This window comes from Typopeltis vanoorti, chromosome 3 (genome assembly GCF_054136105.1).
Source record: "Typopeltis vanoorti isolate ZY-2024b chromosome 3, IOZ_Tvanoo_1.0, whole genome shotgun sequence".
In the NCBI taxonomy this organism is placed as follows: domain Eukaryota; kingdom Metazoa; phylum Arthropoda; class Arachnida; order Uropygi; family Thelyphonidae; genus Typopeltis; species Typopeltis vanoorti.
This window is the reverse complement of record NC_143551.1, coordinates 120,597,134-120,621,742: the sequence shown is the minus strand read 5'-3', so window position 1 is coordinate 120,621,742 and position 24,609 is coordinate 120,597,134. Positions and strand designations below refer to the sequence as shown.

Genomic DNA, 24,609 nt, shown 5'->3' with positions numbered 1-24,609 from the left:
AGCTTCTACCACAAGCCTTCTATCTACCTACTTTTGAAATAACTTTGAAATGAGCATTTATGTATTGTGAAACAGTCGAATTGTGCATTATTATAACAGTAAAAATGTTTATCCTTGAATTGGCTTTACTTCATATAATTAAGCTAATATTTCTTTTTAGTTTTTGATCTAAAGTTGTGGTGGCATATTTGAATAATTTTGATTTATGTTAACATATTAATCCAGATGTTTATTAATATTTAAATAACATTGGGAGTGCAGGATATATATTACAGGGTTTACAAGAATTCCCTGAACTCTTTAATTTGAGAGGTTATATTTTGTGAAATGCTATCTCAAACTCATGCAGTGATTCCAAAATTTTATGTTACTTGTAATTATATAATTCCTTTATTTTACAGTCAGTAGAGAAATATTATACATTAATTGCTACCAGCAGGTTAAAGAAAACATGTTAGATAAATCTATTTCCTTTTAATTTTTCAAAGCTAACAATTAGTAATTACTTTGGATCTTTTAAGTATTTCTGCATATAACTTTTTTTTTTTTTAAATACTGATAAAATTGCACCCTTTGTGCCTTGTTTATATCCCATGTGTTTTGTTTCATCTGTGCTATCACCCTGATAATTTTCCTTTCCCTATATGTATGCACTATTGTCTGAAGTCTATTATTCACTAACTTTTGCATCTCCATTTATAGACTAGCATGTGCATGAAATCCCATTTTTCAGGAAACAGCGAGACAAGTGGTGAGTGTACCTCTTCACCATCTCCACATCCACCAAATGCCATCTCATCTGCAAACTGTGCAACCACAAGTAGTATCAGCACCCCCTCAAACAGTGATTCATTAACTAGGACCACCTTCAGAGCATCCAAATGTAATCCCATATTTTATTTGCTCTGTTTCCTACCTAAGCAAATCATGATTACGATTTGCTACCCTTTCACATGTTTATATCCACTTAAGACTGTTAAAAGAATTTTTTTCTTTAAAGCAACATTTGGAAGATGTTTATTTCATATTTTCCCCTTCTATATTATTTTCAGTATATTAGTCAAAAGTTATGTATTCCTATTGTGTATATTATATATGTTTGTATGTAATGTGTGTGTGCATTTTTTTTTTTTTTTCTGTTTTGTAGTATTCTCAAATTTTCTCTTTTTCTCTTTCTAGTGAAGCTAACATTTTTCTTGGTGGTGATGGTTTGCTTTAAGTATAGAACTTGCATGCTTATGTTTATAGCTTTAATATTTCATATGTCATTGGAAATGTTTAATGTTATTTTGTTAGCAAATCATTTTGTCTAGGATATGAGATCTTATTCCAAAGTTACAAAATGAAGCCTGAAACAAATCTTATTAGGTATAAATGTCACAAGGAAATTCATAAAGATATATGGTTTTAGCATTAGTTTTGATTAATTTTTCATTGTTAACCTGATTAACACAATTTATAATGTCCTAAGCACGTCAGTGCCATGTGTGGGGTGCAGATGAAGACTGAGAAATTTATTGATGTTTATTTTGAAGTGCTACAAGTTGTAATTATTTGGGGTTACTTCACGAGGAAGGCTGTTCCAGAGGTGAACAAAATAAAAGAGAAAAGGAGAAGCAGGTTCAGTGTGTAATATTATGGTTAATAGTTTTAAATAGAAACTTCAAGATTCATCATTAATTTCAAATGTTTAGTATATATGACAAAGCCTTCAGCCACATCTTCTCTAAGTGGGATAGTTGTCACATTTATCATATGCTGTCATAGAAAAATATTTTATTCTAAATATAGGACTTCCTATATTGACATATGGCTGTGAAACATGGACACTAAATGCAAAGGAAATTCAAAAATTAAGAACAATTATACTGTCCGACCACAGATACAAGACCCTCGGCTGACAGTGTGGCAAGAAGTCAATTCATGCTGAAAGGAATAAGGCAATGTATGAATTTGTTGCCAACACGTGAAATCACATGCTTTATACGCAAAATTTTCCAACTGTTGTACAAGAATAATAGTTACCACTTTAAAAACTACAATTTTCATAAAGGAAAAGCTAATTTTCTGATGTATATTAATAAGCACTCATCCCACTAAGCACATTGATTACCTTATTATTGGAATGGATTTGCTTTCTTCCATGCGCAGAAGTGTCAAGGGGTCTCGCATCTGTGGTCGCACAGTAGTTTAGTATGGAAAGAAGTATGCTTGATATCACAAGACTGGATCACAAAAGGAATATGTGGATAAGAAATCAAACCAAAGTCTCTGATACCATAGGAAGAGTTAAACATCTGAAATGGCACTGGGCTGGGCGTATTGCTCGAAGAAAAGATGATCAGTGATGGACAAAAGAAGTACTGGATGGGATTCCATGAGAAGAAAAAACGACCACAATGCTGACCTAAATCACGATGGATTGATGATATCAGATTTGCAGAAGTGACATGGGAAAGGAGAGAGCCATGGACAGACAGTTTTGGAGTAATCTTCCAAAGGCCTTCATCCAGCAGTAGATTGATGATGATGATAGGAGCTCCACAGCAAAATACACTGTGGGAGCATGTGTGACTATATAACTGCCATACTGTCTGCGAGGTACATTTTCTACAAGAAATAAAATCTTGATTTGTAAGGAAATGCGCTCTCTCTCTCTCTCACTAGTCCTGTTCAACCTAACATTGGAAAAGGTCATTAATGACCTAATTGAATGCTGTGAACATACCGTTGGTTTATGCTGATGACATCATTATCTATGGAGACTCATCAAGTTATACAAATTATATCTAATTTAATTAAGGCACATAAGCCTATGAGCCTTGTCGCAAACTAGGAAGAGGCTAAAAATATATGCATTTCAAGAATCCAGTATAACCAATCTAACTTGTTTGTTGATGATTGTGTCTTTGAGTAGGAGAATAATTTTAAACATCTAGGAGTCATTAACAGCTACAATGATATGAATAAAGAGATAGAGAAGAGAATTAAATGTGAGTAACGGTACTGTAGAAGCCCTTTGGTTGGAAAGACCTGGGTTTGATTCCTGTCCATTTATCTGGTCTCTTTCAACTAAAGGTGAGTTAGCCAGTCTCATACAGAGGTAGAGGATTTTTTCCACCCAGAAACTTGGGTTTTTCGAATTTATCAAAATTGGAGATGTTAATGTCAGCTCTTTGCTTTATGCGGACAGTGTTATACTTATAAATAAATCCATTTTATAACCAATTCTGTCTGCAAGATTCTCTGGCTAAATTGAATAACTGTTGTAATAGATATGGTATGAAGGTCAGTATTAAAAAGACAAAGACAATGAAAATAGGCAGAATCATTGAAATTGTCAACTGTGTTATGAATGAAGAACCTGTGGAACAAGTAAAACATTTCGGCTACTTAGGCACGATTTTTAGTGAAGATGGTAAATTAAATATGGAAATAGACAACAGAATCAACAAAGTTGGTATGGTAGGAACTCAACTGAATAAATTTATATGGAATAAGAGAGAAATTAGCCAAAACACTAAATTAGCTGTATACAAGACAGTGTTTAAACCAAATTTAACTTATGAATCTGAGAGCTGGGTTAATAGTAAAACACTTGACCAAAGACTAGAGATCACAGATATGAGAGTCCTGAGAAAGATTAGGGGCATGAACAAATGGCATCAATGGCAATATCATATTAAAAACAAGGATATTAGGAAAGAACTTAATATTGTCATCATCCAGGAATGCATTAGCATAGCTAATCTCGGGTGGTATGGTCACTTAAGCAGAATAGGAGAGGAAAGATTAGCAAAGCAAGTGTTCTCTGCCAGGTTGGCAGGAAAAAGACCCAGAGGAAGACCAAGATATATGTGGATTGATACAGTAAAAAGTGCCTTAGAAGACAGAAATATAAGACCTGATAATATTGGATTCTTGACATTTAACAGACTGATTTGGAAGAAAATTGTAGATAGGAAGTTGTTAATGATGTAAATTTTTCATGTAGTACTATCATATCCTGTACATCCCTTGAGGGTATATATCAAGAATTTGATGATGATGATGATAATTATCAGCCTTGAAATAATCTTGAATTATAATTCTAGATCATTTCATCTTAAACTAATTAGGCTTGGTGATCTAGGCCAAGTGACTAAACTTCATAGAAATTGTTAAAGCAATTAATCTTATCTGCAGGAGTAACAAATATTGTGACCGATAGTTTGGAACGTAAAGGTTTTATTTGGAATGAACAAGATCCACATGAGCTGCATGTATGACTTGATTTATGTGCACGTGCGTGCACACAGACACACACACATCCAACTTGTTTCTCAGACACAACCAAAAGCACGCTTACATTTTCTGAAATAACTATAAACTATAGCTACAATACTTCAATTTTGTCTTAACTCTTGTAGTAAGGAACTCTCTTTGATTTCTGTATTTTATTATTTACGTGGCTCTACACAACATCTAGAAATAAAACATCGGGACTGTGAAGTGGCCAGAAAATTGATTCTTTTCTACCCAAATGTAGGGGTGGGGGATCAATTTTCATGAAAATGGACATCCTATAGTCTTCCATGTCTATATACCTTCCCAATTTCATTAAAATGATTCACCACTACTTGATATATTCATCACGTGAATTAGTTTGATTTGCCTAAAATTCTTGTTGCACACAAATTACTGATTCAAAAGTTTGCATACCATAAAACACATTATATCGAGATACCTGATTAGAATGGGACAGGTGAGTACAATCTTCCACCTATAGGTAGACAAGTATTTTAGGTTAGACAGCTAAGAACATATTGATTCAATAATATAAGCACGCAAACACAAGAAAGATATTTAATTAGCAAATATTTTGGTCTAAAAAATTGCAGACCATCTTCAGTGGCACTATTCATATATTAATTTTGTTATTTAATATTATTAATTAATATCTTTATTTCAAATATGTCTGCTTAATAATATTCCCTTTAATACTTAGTGATATAACATCACGTGGCTTGTTCTATTTTTAAATGATCTATTGTTAGTATTCCACCTTGTATTTTTAAAACTGTTCTTGTAGTGCCACTGAAGATGGTCTGCAATTTTCAGACCGAAATATTTGGCTAATTAAATATCTTTCTTGTGTTTACATGCTTATATTATTCAATCTTTATGTCACAAGTATCCTTAAAATATCAAACATTTTGATTCAAAAAATGTTTGTCTTTAAATTCACAAAATTTAATTTTATGATAGCCACATTTTATTTCAGCTTTTCTGTTTGAAAAATGAATGCAAATCGTTAGTAAGTTTATTATTTTTAGAAACTGGGTTCAAGTGTCGTTTTTCATATATCTTAACATGCTAAATAAAATGCATGATATTAAAAGTGATATTGAGGTCTTCTTCTGGTTCCCATCTGCCATACGGCCGGGGGAGGGTAGCTATATGCTACCATTCTAGGGAGAGATGATTATGAGCAAGGTGGTTTCCCGTTGCCTTCCTTGCCGTAAGTATTTATGACTGTAACCTGTGTGTTCACGGGGCCGGTTTGCCTGCTTGCGGGATGAAAAACCCCAGATAAACTGGCGGAAAAAACCCTGCTGCCCACGCCCAAGACCGGCTAACTTGGCTATGGCTGAGGAAGATCCTTAAGCTCCTCACGTCGTGGACGGGAATCGAACCTAGGACACTCCTTCCCCAGGCATATGGTTGCGAAGTGCAAAGCCACTAGGCTAACCGCACGGACTGTTATTGAGGTAGTAATCTAAAACTGAAAGTAATAAAATAGTTCTCATTAAACAGTGCCCTGTCAACTGCTTATGTTTTCAGGTGGAATAAAATCTAGATTAACCCTCTCACATTCTTCTCATGAAGTGGAAACCTACAGTTATAATTTGGAGAGTGTGTTTTCTGAAGGCGACATGCCAGAAATACCAGGGAAAATGCATTACCCAACATAAGCATATTTCATTTTAAATTATTATTGCATTTTTTGGTATGTAACTTCAAGAGATGTAGCAGGCCATTATATTCCTAAACATATGATTTCATGACTAGTTTATGATGCACTACTTCCTTTCAAATTGATCTATTATTTGTTAGTTCATTCGATTGATATTTTTATATTTTGATCTTCACACATTCTAACTACACACAACCCATCTGTACATTACCTTTCATTTGGATCTTTTTCTACAATTTTTACTTCAAACGTTTCTTTTCATCTCTTTTCTTCTCATTTTGTTTTAAGTGATTGTACTATCTTTGATTAACTTAAGTGTTCTTGAACATTGATATTAACTTATTGGATACTTTCATTTTTAATGTTTTTCCCATTGGTGCCATCTGATCATCCTAATTTTTATCAGTGCTCTCATACCTGTATTGTTCATTCTTTAATTGGCTGATTCTTTTATTAATTTTGGTTTGAACACTTTCTTATAATATTCTGCGAGATTGGTGCCCCACTGATTTCGCTTGTTTTTCGATATAAATTTGTTCAGTTAGTTTCCCACCACATTGACTTACTTTTTATTTCTGTTTCCATAATTTGCCATTTTTCTTAAACATTTTAATTAAATAGCTAAAATGTTTTCTGTTTCATTGCTATTTTCCAAGCTTTTGCCTTTTGATTTCAAAATTTCATCAGTTATTTAATTTGCAGATTTGCATATTTATAGATAATAAATAATAGTATAGATTATAAATAGCACAGCCTTTATAAAGAGATGTGCTTTGTATACAATTCTGTTTATACATACAGATTGAATGTTTTGAACAGTTTTTCCACTTGGTATGCTTCAAATTCAACAAAGTTTCGATTCCTTAATGTTATATTTCCCTAATTTCTTAACTATTTGCCATAATCAAATTCTTGATATGTACCCAAGGAGTGTACAGAACACTATGATAGCACCACGTGATTACATCATAACTTCCCATCAACAATCATCTTCCAGATTATTTGCTCTTTGTCAGGATCTTGGTATTGTCAGATCTTATATGTTGGACTTCTAGGATACTTCTAACTGCATTATTCCACCTAGATCTTAGGTCATTCTCTGCTTCCTTTACCTGGCATCAAATAGCTGTTTTCCAACATATTCTCTAATGCAAACAATATTAAGTTCCTTCTTAATATCATCATTTTTAGTGAGGAGTAAACATGCTATTGACACCATTTTAGCAAAACTAACGAGTAAACGCTCCCCTAATTTTTCTCAGAACTCTCATATATAAATCCATATAAACCCCCTTCAGCCAGTAGGATCTTTTTATTCTTTGATCAGCTATTTTATTTCTATCCTAACTTTTAGATCTCTAAGTTAAAATTGCTTTGAACACTTTGTATATTTTGCTGTTTTAGTATATAGGTTAATTTCTTTATTTCATATAAATTTATTCAGCTGACTCCGAATCATCCCAGCATATTCTATCCTATTTATTTTATTTCCATATTTGATGTGCATTTATGAAAAATTGTGCATAAACAGCTGAAATATTTTAACTTGCTTCATAGATTCTTTGTTGCGGATGCAAGTGATGTTTTCTATGTTCATCTTATTTTCACGATTTTTGTCTTTTTATTGCTGATTCATGCTAAACGCAGTTATTCAGTCTAGTTAAAGAATCTTTGCACTCAATTTATCTGGATGTGTATTTGAAAGGCTTAGGTGTTGTTGATTATTCATATTAATGCTTCATGGTATAAACAATACCAAGAGATGAAAAAATAATTTATTAAACTTACTAATATTTCATGATATTTGCAGATCCTAATATTCATAAACCTAATAAAACCCCCTTCATCCAGTAGTTGACAGTATAGTTAGCCCCAACTGGCCAAACCTCACAGGCAGCTCTTCCTCTTTGATAAAAACTTCATTGCACTTCAAAACTTCAATAATAATAAAAAAAAATTAACCTTGGCAGATTCTGATATCATGGTGAGCCTTGATATTACTTCACTGTTCACTATGTACCTTTGGAAGAGACCCTTGACCTTATTATGCCAAATTTCTCCTCTGGTATAACTGAATTATTCAAATTTGCCCTTTATTCTGGTGGCTTCTTATGGAAAGGAACAATATATAAACAACTGGATTCTCATTCCCACTAACCAACTTCTACATGGAACATTTTGAAAAACAAGCAAGCACTCAACACAGCCAGCTGCACTCAAGCCAGTACTCTGGGTACACTATGTTGATATGTTTGCCATTTGGCCTTATGGCCCAGACATGTGGAATATATTGTTAGCACATCTCAACAACCAGCATCTTAAAATAAACTTTACCACAGAAAAATAAAATAACAATTGTCTCCCCTTTCTAGATATACTAGTGACAAGACTTTCTAATGGGAATATAATTAACAAGTAAAAATCTGATCTCACAACTCCTATTTGGCTTGGAACTAGCTTGTTCTTTCCAAAGTTTCTCTTTCAGTTTTTCTTAGTCTGAAGTATGCGTGTATAATTTATCTAGAATGCAAAACATGGAAATGGAGATGGGTATTATAAGAACAGTTTTCAATCATCTTGAATTCGACATTCTCACCAGGCCTTCCGGATTATGCAATGCATCTGCTGCAACCTTTTATAACTCCTTATGTGGAGGAATTACAGTGCTCTTTTCTGTTTGCTTTTACAATAGCCTTGAACATTTTGCCATCTTCCTGATATTTGTTATCTATCTCTTTACCAAAGTTTTTGCATAAATTATTCATTCAATTGTATCCATGTACAGGCTGTTGTGACAGTACTATATGATTAAGGTTGCATTATTACTAACCCCTATGAACAAATTTTCATCCAAATTAGTCTTATTACTTGTCAGCACTCTGGTATTTTCATATCTAGCATTTCCCCCTTCTAAGGCACTTCTGACTAAATCAGTACACATAGATTATAGTTTTCCTCTGGGAAAACTATAGTCTTTTCCTGCCATCTTAGCATCAAACAGCTATTTTGCTAACCTTTCCTCTCCCATTCTGTATAAGTGGCCATACCACACTAGATTAGTCATGCTAATACATTCTTAAATGCTAACAGTGTCAGGTTCCTTCCTAATATCTTCATTTTTAATCTAATTCTGCCACTGATACCATTTGTTCAAGCCCCTAATTTTTCTCAGAATTCTCATATCTTTGGTCTCTAGTCTTTGATCAGATGCTTTATTTCTAACCCAAGCCTAGATTCATTACCTTAAAACTAGTTTGAACACTGTCTTGTAAACTGCTAGTTTAGTGTTTTGGCTTATTTCTCTTTTATCCCATATAAGTTTATTTACTTGGCTCCCCTCTTGCCAGCTGTGCTTATTGTGTTATCTATTTCTATATTTAATTTGTCATCTTCACTAAAAACTATGCCTAAAATAGCTGAAATATTTTACTTGTTCTATAGAATGTAGCTGAATTTTTTTTTAGATTCCCACCTTTTTTCGTTGCTTTGGTCTTTTTACTGCTGATTTTCATGCCAATTTTTTACAGCTCTCTCTCTCTCTCTCTCTCTCTTTCTCTCTCAGGTTTCTGCACGGTCTCTGATGAGAACTAACCAGTCGAAACAGCTGTCAGGCCAGTGAAACCTAATTTAAGCTAATAACATACAAACAAAAATGAAATCCTGGGGTGAACTTATGTCTTAAGTAGTGTTTACCATGTCAAATCACTCTGTTACCTGTCAAGACTACAACATTATCAGATCATATATTTCTGTCTTCTAAGGCAATTTTTACTGTATCAATCCACCTATATCTTGGTCTTCCTTTGGATCTTTTTCCTGCCAACCTTGCAGAGAACAATTTGTTTGTTTTGTTTGTTTGCTTTGTCTTTTTTAGCAAAATTTATTTGCTAATCTTTCTTCTACCATTCTGTTTAAGTGACCATACCACCTGAGATTAGCTCTGCTAACACATTCCAGGATGCCAACAATGTCAAGTTCTTTCCTAATATCCTTGTTTTTAATATAATATTGCCATTGATGCCATCTCTTCATGCCCCCTAATTTTTCTCAGGACTGATATCTGTGATCTGTAGTCTTTGATAAAGTTTTTTTTTTCTTTTTTTTTTCAAACCCATCTCTCAGATCTATTAGTTAAAATTGGTTTGAACACTATCTTGTATATAGACAATTTAATCTTTTGACTAATTTCTCTCTTATTCCATATAAATTTATTCAGTTGACTTCCTACCAAACCACTTTTGTTGATTCTGTTGTCTATTTCCATATTTAATTTACCATCTTCACTAAAAATTGTACCTAAGTAGCTGAAATGTTTTACTTGTTCCATAGGTTCTCCATTCACGATGCAGTTTGTCTTGTTATTGCTGATTTTCATACCAAATTTATTACAACAGTTATTCAATTTAGTTAGGGAATCTTACAGACTTTTACTGGATTTATTTAAAAGTATAGCATCATCTGCATAAAGCAAAGAGCTGAGATTAACGTCCTCAATTTTGATATTGCGTTTAATACCGCTTTCTTTCACAATGTGATCCATATAGATAATGAATAAGAGAGGGGATAATGTACATCCTTTTCTGACACCAGATTTAATATCAAACTATCTTCCTGTACTTCAATTCTAAATGCTGATCTACAATTCAAATAAAGACTAAGTATTGCTTGATATAATGCCCCATTGACACCATACATCTGTAGCATTTTGAATAGTTTTTCTCTTGGCACCTTGTCATATGCCTTTTGCAGGTCTACAAAACCTAAATACAGATCTTTGTTATATTCCCATGATTTCTCAACTATTTGTCGTTAAGTGAAAATCTGATCCTGACAGCCTCTGTTTGGTCTGAATCTAGTTTGTTCTTCACCAAGCTTCCCTTCTACAATTCTTCTTAACTGTTTCTCAAGTATACTTCTATAAATCTTATGCAATCTAGAAATATAATCCACAAACCCTGTTATGGTGACCAAACATGGAACAAATAATACATTGTTTGGAAGAAAGTTGTTGATTGGAAAGTAGTTTGAAAACCTTACTTTGGCTAAACTGTCTAATATCTGGTCATTCCTTGGGAATATGTACTAGTAAAACGATAATCATTTTCTGCTACAAAGAGATTCGATACTTAAAATATAATAGGATAATTTAAAGAATAAAATGATAATTCTATTCTGGAATAAGACCCGTCATCCTACACTCTTTGGTTCACCAATAACTGGATCAGAGCATTTCAGCATGAAAATTTGTCAAGTTCATCCCACCCTCCTCCTCCCTGCTTCACACTCAGCCTGCACTGCAGCCTCCAAAATCTGTTAAACAATAAATCCAAATCTGACCTTGAAAGGGCCAAATGTAGCAATATTTGCTGCTGAAATGGCAGTTGATTGTTCTGCTCACTAGCTGGTGGTGCAACTTCTGAGGATTCATGCTTCTTCCTCTCTGACATCAAAATAGCACTGCTGCAATATTACATTCTTGTATGAGACAACAGAGGCAAATCATCACTACACCATGAACAGCCCATTTGCCTTTTCTAATCTTTTTCCAGACATGCATCACAAAAATCATTAATCATTCAACAAATCTACTAGTCTAGTGATACCTTTCTGTTGTGTTCAAAATTATATTCCAGAATTAATCTCAATCCTGTCTTAGCATCTACATTACCTAACACCATGAAAGCAAACCTATATTAATCAGTCCACCTTTGTTTTTTTGAAAATAAAGGTAATCAGCAACTATTTACCTCATTACCAGAAACTCGTGAAATGGATTTTGCTGTTCATAGCTTATCATTGTCCGTCCACCTTATCTTTTGAATATAGGTCAAGGAAAGGTTTGGAGAAATCCATGTGGTTACTTGTAGCATTTTCAGAAAATGTAATTGTGTCTGGGCACAGAGGCATATATTTCAGGTGTGCTAGGTGTATGTGCTGCCTGAAAATTCATGAAGAAATAATTTTTGAGCAATTATTTATTTGAATTAAATAGTCATGAACTGTTATAAATATCAAGACTTTCATAGTGTGACTGTAAATCAGATAAGGTGAGCATTGCCATTGAAGCATGTCTTGGTAGGCAATATTCTATCATATACCTACATTTCTATCATATTCTTACATATATCATGCATGTAAATTACACATCATAATTTACATGCATGATGTGTAATGTACAGTATAATTACAGTATAATTTTATAGTGTGAATTGACACTATATGATTCTCAAATTTACCTAACCTTAGAATCCTATTCTCATATTTAGAATGGTACATAACTAAATGTCCTTAAAATGCTTGATGCCATTTAGAAAAGGTAGATTTAATAGATAATATCCCCCCCCCCCTCCATGTACCTGCTCCACTTACTTTCATGTAGACAGTTGCTCTTTTACTTTGTACATTTTTCTTTGTGTATTTTCATGAGCTCTGCTATACTTGAGTTGGCTGCCATAAGCACTCCACTTTCTGCTAAGTGTGTAAAACATATATAGCTGCTGGTCAACATCATTTCACAGTTCAAGCTTCTTTGTCACCAAACCGATTTCTCATTATCCTCTTTCATTCCATCTTCTTCTGTGCTTTGTTGTATCGTTTCTCACAGTTTTCTCCAGGTTCTTTCTTTCTGTTAATCACTATCCCCATGGCACTGTTGTATATAGGTTTTGCTGCCTCTCTTGTAATGACATTGTTATATATATATATATATATATATATATATTTTTTTTTTTTCCCTTCATATCAAGCCCACAAGAAAAAGATCATAAAACCTATAGCATATCGGTGCCATGAGCAAAAATTGAGGAAATAAAGAAGGAAGGTTGTAGTCTTTGGGAAGACATTGAGGGGGACTGTTCCAAAGAACAGAGGTGGATTGAAGAGTCCTAGAAGTTGGTTTGAAGCTGGATAATAAGCAGATGTTAAGTAGCAGTGTGCATTCTACTACATTCTGAGAAGAAAGTGGATGAATGATGGTAGCTAGTTTAGCATTACATTGGCCATGAAAAAGAGACTTAAGGCAGAAACAGAATGTCTAAAAGAGAGTGATTGGAGCAAATATGTGGAAGAGTGATCATCATTTAATTGGATTGCATCAAGCATTCTTATGTGATTGTGCAGCACTGCAAATGTGTAACCTGTATTCCAGAGTTGTGCAGAGTTGGGATTAACATCAGTGAAGAAACTGGCTCTTGACCTTGATGGGAGAACAGTTGAACCTGAAATGTGGATTTACAAAGATTTGCCAATCAAAGAAGTATAATCAAATCCAGGGTCTAAACCAGTGGTCTCAAAGGGTGCGCCAGGTCGCACTGGTGTGCCCTAGAAGATTTCCGGGTGCTCCCTGTGGTATTCCAGAGAAATGTGTGTCCAGATATAAAAATAAATATAGTTACTCTATTATACCTTTTCATTACCGATATACCGCTCTTTTTGTCAACACATCGTTATTATGTTAATTAACAGTGGTTTTTCTTGCAAAGAGAACAAGAATATGGTTTATTCTTGTTGTGCATATTACTTATTTTAAAAGTGTTGGAAGTGGATGTTATGTGCATATTACTTATTTTCAGATAAATACACCCAAATAAAATGGATAGATTTCTCAAAACGAAGCATGATATTGAAGAATCAGATTCTGGAAGTGAGCAAAAGTTAAGTGCAAGTAAGAAAGCATAATCGCAGCCTACTCGCAAATATAATGAAAGTTATTTAAGCTTTGGTTTCACTTGGATTGGAAGTGAAGATCATCCTTTGCCACTATGTTTAGTATGTGGATGTAAAATGGCAAATGAATCATTGCTTCCTAGTAAACTGAGTAAACATTTTAAAACTATACACTCTAATTTACAAGATAAATCTAAGTTTTTTCAAGAGATTGTCTGAACAGCAAACAAAAGCGGCAAATTCTTTTAAATGTATAACGACTGTTTCTGATGAAGCTCAAATCGCTTCTTATCAAGTCTCAGAACTGATAGCAAAAAATATGAAAGATCATACTTTAGGTGAGTCACTTATTTTGCCTGCGTGCAAAAACATAGTCATGACAATGCTAGGAAATGAAGCAGCAATGAAAATAAGCAAGATTCCTCTGTCCAACGATACAGTTCACAGGCGTATTATAGAAATGTCTTCTGATATCGAGAAAAATGTATGCAGTAATAAACTTCAGTATCCAAATTTTGCATTGCAAGTTGATGAGTCAACAGACATTACCAACAAGGCGCAACTCTTAGCATTCGTCCGTTTTATTAATGAACATCAAATAGTAAATCAGTTTCTTTTTTGCAAAGAATTAAGTGTGTCTACAAAAGGTGAAGACGTTTTTAACATTTTGAATAGCTATCTTGATAAATGGCAGCTAACATGGAAGTCGTGTGTAGGCATTTGTACAGATGGAGCCCCTTCCATGGTAGGCTGTGTTAAGGGCCTTGCATCTTTTGTAAAAAAACAAATGAGAATGTTATCATAACTCACTACTTTCTTCATAGGGAGACCTTGATGGCAAAAACATTGGGAGAAAAATTAAGAGAAGTTTTAGATCAAGTTGTTCAGATGGTAAACTTTATTAAAACAAGACCTGTCAAATCACGTTTATTCGAAAAGCTTTGTATCGATATGAATTCACAACACAGACGGCTGCTTTTACACACTGAGGTGAGGCGGCTGTCAAGGGGGAAAGTACTTACCCGTGTACACGTGCTACGACAAGAACTTCTTGCGTTTTTTGAAGAGATGAAACAATTACATTTTTGTGACCTCCTTCGGTGCGAAGTTTGGATTGCCAGGTTACAGTATTTGGCCGATACATTTTGGCAGCTCAATATTTTGAATACTAGCATGCAAGGGAAAGAAGAAAATATTCTCACATCCACTGACGAAATGAAAGCATTTCAGAGAAAACTACAAATTTGGAAAAGAAAAGCTGTTAAAGGTAATTTGGAAATGTTTCTATTGGTAAGTAACACTTGCATAAATGAAATACTTCCAATAATAGTTGAACATTTAACAAGTTTAGAAGAAAAATTGAGTTCTTATTTTCCATCACTTAACACTGAACAATACGATTGGATTAGAAACCCATTTATCGAAACTTCAAGTGATTTTGGTTTAACATTAACAGAAGAAGAAGAAGAAGAACTGGCAGCTATATCCACTGATCGTGGATTGATGATTAAACATAAGGAATTGTCTCTTGAAGCCTTTTGGATTTCTATAAAAGAAGAATATGTGTCAATATCTAAAAAAGCTTTGAGCATTTTACTACAAATTTCAACATCATATTTATGTGAATTAGGATTTTCTACCCTCACCACAATTAAGTGTAAAAAGAGAGGAACTCTTCAATGTATTGACGAAGAAATGAGAGTTTGCCTTTCAAATATATTCCCAAACATTGAAGCTATCACTAGGACACATCAAGCTCGTGTTTCTTATAAACACAAGAATGAATAAACTTAAGGTATGTTTCATTTTATTTTATTTTTATCGCATTATTTTTTTTCTGTAATATTTGACTTAATTATTATAACATATTTCTCAGAAATTTGTATATAGTGCGCCTACAATTATTTGTAGGATTTTAAATGCGCCCTGACTTCAAAAAGTTTGAGAACCACTGGTCTAAACACTTGATTTCTCATTAATTTTTATTTCCCTCCAGTTTACCATTGCTTTTAAACACTACTTTTTTGGGTCACTTAAGTTGTTTATGTTGACTCTACTTAATCTTCAATTACTAATAGCTGCTCACTTAAACAGAATTTTGAATCTAACTTATCAAATTCAACTATTCTCAATTTTCTTCATAATTAATTTTCAGGTGGGGATTTCTTTTGTTCTATCTCTTTTTGGATTTAAGATCACTTTATGGTCTCCAAGCAGAGCATATTCTTGTGACACATTCAGGTTAAAGTAATAAATTTGCTTATTAAATTCAACAATAGCTTGAGAACAGATCTTTTAATTTCAGATTTCAAGTTATATTTGAGCTGGAAAGAAAACTTTTTTTTTATGACTATAAAAACTTAGATATTTGAGAGATCTCACTAATCCTGTTATCTGCTTTGGTAACTTTTGCAGTATGCTCTCTGAACCTAACTTATCCATGGAGCCTCCATAGAGCTCATTTGGTATCAGCAATACCCTTTAGTTGGAAATCCTGGTTTTGAATCCTGTCTGTGACAAACCTTTATAAGGGCTTTTGCACTTAAGGTGAGTTAACCAGTCTCAAAAAGGGGCAGTAGAGTTTTCTTTTTCCTCTCAGTAACCTGGGTTTTTCATCCCTCAAAACACAAATCAGCCAGAAAATACAGGTAATTAAGAGACAGACATATGCTGGTCTCATAGCATCAGCTATAACTCCAAATAATCTAGCCTTATCTGTCAACATCCACAAATTCCTGGCTTCATCAATTTCCTGGAGTACAGTTCCATCATTACTTATTATTTTTTTAAAATTGACCTTGTAAACTACTACAAACAATTTTAATCCCTCTTCCTTCACCACGCCCATGGTTTTGGATGTTGTTCAAAGGACTTAAAGAAAATCTTAATTTTATTCAATAGTTTCCACCATAGTGAACCCTTTTTTAACCTTTTGTTTTACATATGCAACTTAAAATTCAAAAATATTGGGCTTCATACCTCAGATTATTGGTAACTTGGCTGTAACAGACCACTGGCTATAATGTGTAAAGGAAGATCAGATATGGAAAAGCTTAAATAAATATAATTAAATTCTTAAAATATTATTAAATTTTGTGATAAATATTTCAAACAGTTCTTGTTCTGTGTTAATCTGAGTAGCAGCTGTCCAAGAAAGGGTCATCTCTATGATGCTGATACTAAAACAGATAGTGTAGTTGGACTACAACTACAACTTAGAAATAAGTTATTCATTTATACCAAACCCTCTACCCCATTTGGTATATTCATGGTAATTGTATGTAAGATTGTATTACCACCCGTGGATAAGCAGAAAGTTGAACAAAAAAAACTTGGCAATATTGAATTAAAAACCTACAGTAAATTTTCTAAAAGACAAAAAGGAAAACCAAGATAGATAGATATCATTAGTTATGATAGCAGTGTCATATTGCAGCATCCAAACTGGAGGAATAAGGTTTTGGATTTTGGATAGACAGGGTTGCATGCAACAAGAGCTGTAGAGTCATATGCAGAAGAAGAGTCTCCTCTTATGTGCTTCCTAATGAGTATACTTAAAGGGAAAGAATGATAAGGGAAAAAAAATTCTTTGAATTTAGAGTTGAAGCTACTTTTTGTATGCAAGAACATGTATTCCAGACTTTTGATTAGTATTTTCATCTTTATTTGGTAGATGAAAATACCATCACTGGCACAGAAAACCAATGCAAAACCAGAATGAGTACAAGATAAATTCTGATTTATCTTTAGTGTTGCTTGTGATATAATGAGGTGATTAGTGACAAGAAATTAATAAAACTTTATAAACAGATATTTTAATCTGATTCTTGCAAATCATCCTCAGTGCAATGACAGTTCAAACAAGTTAATATGATGAGAGTAAATTTCAGAATGATGCAAGCTGCATGCTAGTATAATATGGTATAGTAGACTGCAAGATGTGATATTTAAAAAAAAAAAAAAAAAAAAAAACGGACTACTGCTGATTGATAAGAATTTCTTTCTCAAATTTAGGAAACTAGAGGCATTCATTATGATTTATATTTGTGCAGTGTAGTAATGCATGCTTCAGCACTCTCCTTGAGCAAGTGTTCAGATGCAGAAATGAATTTTTAAGTTTGCCAGAAAATCTGAGGTTTTTATAAAAGAACAGTGTTGCTTGCCATTTTTGAGAGCCTCAAAGTAGGAGAATCAATACAATTGACAATCTAGCTTTATGAATATCCGGATGGTTTTTCCACGGCTCTTTTAATAAACACAGACACCATCTTGGAGACAAGTTTGATTTTTTCTTGGCTAAGCAAAGACAACGCATATCAAGCCTGATAAAAAGGGAAAAAGGGGGGGGGGTCTACCATCCTCTCACTCCAGCAAACTCTCATCTCCAGAAGGCATGATTTTATTTTGCAATAGTCCTTAAAAAAATACCATATCTAGATTTCCTTCACAACTTTGAGTGGGACTTATTCACCCTCTCTGGTGATGATGCCAAAAAGTTTTGGCTGGAAGTCATCTGTACTGCTCAAGGCTACTCTCTCTCTCTCTCTCTCTCCTTCAAACATCTCTGCTGCAGAATTTGTAGCCTTAAATTAAAGGCTACAAATTCTGCTGCAGATGGTTATTGATTAAATGGTTATTGCACCATGTTAAAGGTGCAATAACCATTTAACTATTAACAAAGTTGACAAGGGAAGAGCCACAATGATTATAACACAGGTATCCATAATTAAGTGACTCTTTCCTTCTATGTGATTCTGTCACATAGAAATTGATTGCAGTTCCACTAATAGCCAGCTCAACAAACTGATTACTGTACTTGAAGTTATCAATCTGGATGAAGATACTATCCAAAAATTTAAATCTCATTTTGCAAGAGCCCCTGTTTTTATGGTCTGAGACGTATCCACAAAGAAGATGCTCCCCTTCAATCAATTGTTGATTGTATTGACTCTCTAGCTTCTAAGTTCTTATCTCAGCTTTCAAGCTCTCAAACAGGCAGTTCCTACTCTTTTATGAAGAACATATTGAATCCTTCTTTACAAATGTTCCACTTGAAACTCATCATAATGCTTTTCCTCTCACTAGGAAGAGGAGAGGAGGTACTAATTGTGAGTGAACTGAAGATATATAAGGAATTGAGTAAATTTGATGTGATGATTAAGGCCGTATTGCTTGATGATATATCACCATGTGTTTGAGGGAATGTTCCAGGATGTTAATTAACAACATTGTTGACATACCCTTTTAACATGAGTCTCAGATTGGACCAAGTTCAAAAGGAGTTGAAATAGAGTAAAATTGTTCCCCTTCATAAGAGATGTTATAAGACTAAGACTTCAAATTGTCATACTGTGTGTGTCTGAAGTTGTAGTAGTTAAAATGTTAGTGGTGCCAGTCAAGATGAAGATTCAGAATTGGGTTGATAACTGTAGCATTTTATTTGGGCAGTATAGTTTTGCTAAAGGAAGATAGTGTTTTAGCAATCCACTTGCTTATAACAAGGTGACAGATGTCATACCTCGACTTATGTCCGTTCGAGTTACGTCCTTTCGAAGATACATCATGATCCCATAACGGAATAAATAACATTTTCGACTATATTTTCGAACAAGACGCAAGCAAGCGTAAAGTAAAAAGGTTTTTATTTAGCAACTATGCATCATGCGCAATGTCAACAGCACATTCATTGGCAACCTCCCTCAGCAGTCGCAATATTGGCGCGTGTCTTCAACAGTTCCTCTGTTGATTTTGTGTTTGAAAAATGTTATTTGTATATTTATTGTTAAATATTTCGCAACATTCCGGTTGGTTCATGAGATTCAAGCAGAGTTTTGCGCTGCATAATGTGAAAATGTATGGTGAATCTGGAAGTTCTGATGAGAAGGCTGCCAAGGAGTTTGTGGAGAAATTGGATAAAATTATTACGGAGGAAAATTATTTGCCACAGCAAATATTTAATATGGGTAAAACCTCCTTTGCCGACCTGGTTGGCCATATTCTCTTCTCTCCAGCTAAAAGGCTGCTGGTTTGAATCTGGCCGTGGGCATGGTATTTGTGATTGTCTGTGAAATTACTGGTGGTGGTGATGGTGGTGGGCAGTAGATGGCATTGGTGTAGATGAAGAAGATAGTTGTGGTGGATGGATTAGTGGAGACGGAGAGTTTTAGAGTAGGAGCCCTCCCTCGATAAGTCTTTGGACTCCCTGGAGGTAATAATAATAATAAAAGCTAAACCGTGTAGAAAGGCTAATGTGTTCATCGCACATGTTGATTGGATTTTAACTGCATAGTTGCGAACACAGATTGATAAGAAAATAACTATTTATTAACTTAAATGCTAATATTTCGCTGGTATTATATCCAGCATCTTCAGAGCATACAAACAAAGTTTGTTACAGTAGCAAGACAATTGCAATTCGCTGTGGGACTAGTATGAATAATTGTATCGTGCAACACAATGACTAAAGTCCTAATTAGGCACCATCTGAGTTAAAAAAAAAAAAAAAAAAAAAAAAAAAAAAGATATTATTTGGTTTTAGGATGACTGTCTCCCAAATCTTTGGTAGATTTATACAGTCATACTTGTTGAGGTTTGGAGTATGCTTCAAGGCTTCTGTTGATTCCAGGAACAACCTCTCCTGACTTTTAAAAGCTTCTGTGCAGTACTTTTGTTTTTTTTTCAATTGATCCTGTGTGCAGGGGGTATCCAAAGCATGGTCTGCCAGACCCGACTTGCCATAGCGAAAGTGCCGGATATATTTTTTGTGTTCATCAAGGGGGATATAATATAATTGGACTTTGCTAAGGCTGGTAAGATTTCATATGAAGGAATAATTGTATAAAGTGGGGAATATATCAGAAAGTGATATATAGGAGATGTGAATTTTCCAAATCAATGTTTTGCCAACTCAAGCTTATACAGCTCAGTGAAGAAGTGATGATAAGAACTGCAGATCAGGGTGTCAGAGTATTGAAACTTTGGCTGATGTTATTAAGTATTGTTTTTGCACATATAGAGTGTGTCAGAAGAACCAGAATAATAGTGAGAGTTATAGAAAATAGGTTGAATAATAGCAGTAGAACTCCATTATAGGGCTAACATTGGATCGAGGAAGCCTGATCTTGTATAGTGAGGAAATGAGTCTGTTGTTATCAACATTCAAGTTTGAGAAAGTCGACCACTCACTACCCTCATCATAAGAAAGCCTTACTATGCTGAAAATCAATCTGCACCTAATTGGTGCAGCTGCTTCAGGGAAGAACACCAGATTGTACTAATATTTACCTTTTCAACTGTATCCTTTAAAGGTGTATGGTTTTGCAAAGGGTTATAAAACACACTGGCATTATGGAGAATTTACCACAGAATAGCTTCTCGAACCCAGGTCTGGAGTTATCAGATAGTGTTGGTGACTTAGGCCTTTTCTGGTCCTACATGTGAGACCATAGTATGTTGCACTGTTTTTCAGTGCAGAGTTAGGAAAATAAAAGAAAAAATGACTAGTGGTGTATCCCAGGGTCAGTATTTCAACCATTTTACTGGGAAGGGTCTGACAGGAGATGCTCATTTATTTGCTGATGATGTAATAATCAGGGCTGCTATTGATGTGCAGCATTTTCTGGTGATCTGAATAGGCTGAAAGTGGACAAATGATAATGGCTGTGAGTTCAATGTTGGTGAGTGTTAATTTATGTGATGTGGCAAGATGAAATATTCATCGGTATATATATATATATTGGTGGGATTTTGCTTTGAGAAACTTGTAAGTTACAGATCTTGGAGTTAAGAGTGGATAGGAACTTGAAATTTAAAGTCACAAACCAAAAATTGCAAATATTATACAACTGAGAGGGTAACTGTAATGTTGAAACCAATATTGACATGTAAGAATGTGCAAGTCATTTTGCCTGTTTACAATGCCTTCACATGGCCGCACTTGGACTGATGTGTGCAGATTAGGTTTCGAGGGATTTAAAGAAGCTATGGAAAGACTGCAAAAAAAGTTAGAGATGATATTGGGATTATTAAATGTAGATTATAAGAATAGATTGAGAGTATGTGGACTGCATACACTGGTAAATGTGAAAAAGACAGGTGATATGATAGAAAACTGTTTCTGAAATAGTGTTATAGAATATGGATTGATGAAATTTTTCATTATATTGAAGGTGGAGAAAGGACAAGAGAGCATCTGTGGTAGTTTGGGTGCAGTTAAGAAAGTAGTAAGTTATTTATATTTTTCTCTCACAGAACCACGGGTTAATAGAACAGTTTGGCTATTGAAGCAGTGAGTGCATCTATTGTGACTGAGTTTTAAATGAAAGTGACTGCTGATGTGGGTGATGTTTGGCCTTCTTCAATGTTTAGTGTCATAATAATAATCTGCCCAGTCTTAGAATATCATTTCTCACCTTTAGGATAGGCGCATAAATACGTATCTCTTTGAAAATGCTTGCTAATTTTCAGAAAGATTTTTCAAAAAAGGGCATTCTGCTTAATAGATGAGCTTCCTCTATTACAAACCTACCCCAGTTACTCCCTTTTTCACAGGCTTTCTTGCTTCTGTCCAATGCTTTTTTATAGATACTTTCATGGGTGCTATACTGTTTTGCTGGACTGACTAACCATCATTCTATCATTAACTTTCTGCAGTGAGGTTAAAAATTAATGTTGTATATTCTGAAATTAAGCAAAATATATATCGAGATAATATTTTGATATTATCTCATGATATTGTCTCATTCTTTTCCATATTTGGACCTTATAATAGGATTTTTTAAATTAGAATAATTCACCTATTATAATTTATATTTCCAATAATATTACAAAAATATAACTCATAAGGAATTAGTTTATCATCTTGCCACTTTTTTTCCATCCTAGTTGTCTGGAAGCATATCACAATCACTGTTTTTATATTGCATCTCCAGTTGTAGCAGTTTCACATATGAAATAGTTATATAACTGTTTCATAATATTTTTAAAATATGTTTATATGAAAAAAAATTGCACTTTTTTCCAATCTTATTTTATTTAATAAAGTTTTATTAGCAAGTCTATTTACATTTGTTTTATGATTTTGCACTTTTTTTTTTTGCGACTCCTATCCATGATAAAGTTATAAACATTTCATGCATTGTGTGCATAGACAGGTTGAGAAATCTTACTCTAGCTAAAGCATGGTACTATTTAGGCCTCAGAACACTGAGAAAGTTTTTTTTTTTGAACATACCACAGAATGACAGAAATTGTCTCTTAAAATTTGTTTAACCTCCCTACCAGTCGAGGTGGATGAAACAGTGAGACTAAATTGCACTTCTTATCCATGTTATTCAACGGGTGTTACAGAATCGTATCCAGATTTAGCTGGACATCTATAGATGTCATGGCCAGTTGGGGGTTAAACATCCATGCTACTGTAGAATTTATACCTGTGGCCTGTTGACATGTGCCTGAACAACCAGGCCAGCAATAAATTTACCACATGCAAAATGCCTGCGAATTAAGTTTAAAAAAAAATTAGATAAATTTGTATGTAATACAGGCACTTAAAGTAGGACAGTAGCAAAACATTTCATATTGAAGGTTGTATTTCTAAAAACTCTTTCACTTGAAACTGTATAATTTCAGTAAGTAAATATTATTAGTTGAAGCCTTTTAAAAAGAACAACCAGGCCAGCAATAAACTTACCACATGCAAAATGCCTGCAAATTAAGTTTAAAAAAAAAAATTAGAAAAATTTGTATGTAATACAGGCACTTAAAGTAGGACAGTAGCAAAACATTTCATATTGAAGGTTGTATTTCTAAAAATTCTTTCACTTGAAACTGTATAATTTCAGTAAGTAAATATTTTGTACCTATGTGATATAAATTAATACTTATTATCCTTTAATAAAGGATAATGATTATTCTTTTAATTAGTTGAAGCCTTTTAAAAAGACTTCCTTTTTCCATTAACTATGTTTCACAGTACCCTGATCAATGTATAAATCATTGGTTGGGATTACTGCTAAAGCAACACATGTTTGCATGTGTTATCGCCAGTTTCCTTGCTTTATAGAAAACTATGCCACTTCTATATTGAGAGACTATCTTCATGAAAAATTTTATGAAAGGCTAGTATTCCAGGCATGATCTGAACCCAAGGCTTTTTAGCTGAAGCACATGTTGCAACTTTGCAGCTATAGAGGCTCTAAACAGTTCAAAACAGTTGTCAGACTAAAACCTTTAATCAGCACTAATAAAATGCAATTATATGGGTTTGTAGGTGGTTTGTAACTTTTAAGTAGTGTAATACCAGAATTCATGCAGGGTTATATTCTGTATTTTCACAAGCTCCTAACAAAGTTTTTGTATATTTTGCAAATATTTTTGCATATTTAGTATGCTTTAATTTTACTTTAAGAAATATGTTTGCAATTCAAAGATCCACTTTTATTAGAAACAATATATATATATATATATATTATTTACTTGATCCAATGTAAATAGTTTGAAGCGTGAGAGAATTTTAGTATAATGACACTTACTTTAAGAAAATCCTTGGAGAAAAAATAAAATATTTATTTAAACTCTGTGAATATGCTAGGAACAATTTATGTGGTTGAAATCAACCACCATAATCTAATATACTTGGTGTCTTTCTTTTTTCTTTCCTGCGGGGACCACAGACTGGCATGTTTACTGGAACTCCTGGAGTTCAGGTGGCAAACTATTTTTTTTTTAATGTGTGTGTGTGTGTGTGTGTGTATATATATGTATGTGTGTGTGTGTATTAATATTTATATCTATGTATATATAAACATCTTCTATTATACTAGTTATTACTGGTGTACAAATCCCTTTTTTACTTTGTTTGCTAATTTTTGATTTATTCATATCCTGTTTAGTTTTGATAGCATATGAGAAAAATCATCTGAATTGTCTGAATACATCCAGACATGGAAAATGAACAATCATTAAATTTTGAAGGAAATGGCCCAGCT

At 33.8% G+C, this 24,609-nt stretch overlaps 1 protein-coding gene across 3 annotated transcripts in view; it reads left to right on the top strand.

The window, feature by feature from the left end:
* Positions 1-24,609, top strand: part of LOC150108520 (F-BAR domain only protein 2) — a 521,764-nt gene that overhangs the window by 205,758 nt on the left and 291,397 nt on the right. The window contains exon 12 of one of the 3 annotated variants that reach the window (XM_090390826.1): positions 24,295-24,327. The exons of 1 other annotated variant lie outside the window; for it this stretch is intronic. In XM_090390826.1, coding sequence (XP_090246952.1) covers positions 24,295-24,327 — 33 coding nt within the window. Of the gene's footprint in view, positions 1-733; positions 884-24,294; positions 24,328-24,609 lie in introns of all 3 variants that reach the window. One more of the 3 variants, XM_090390825.1, reaches the window with a different exon arrangement.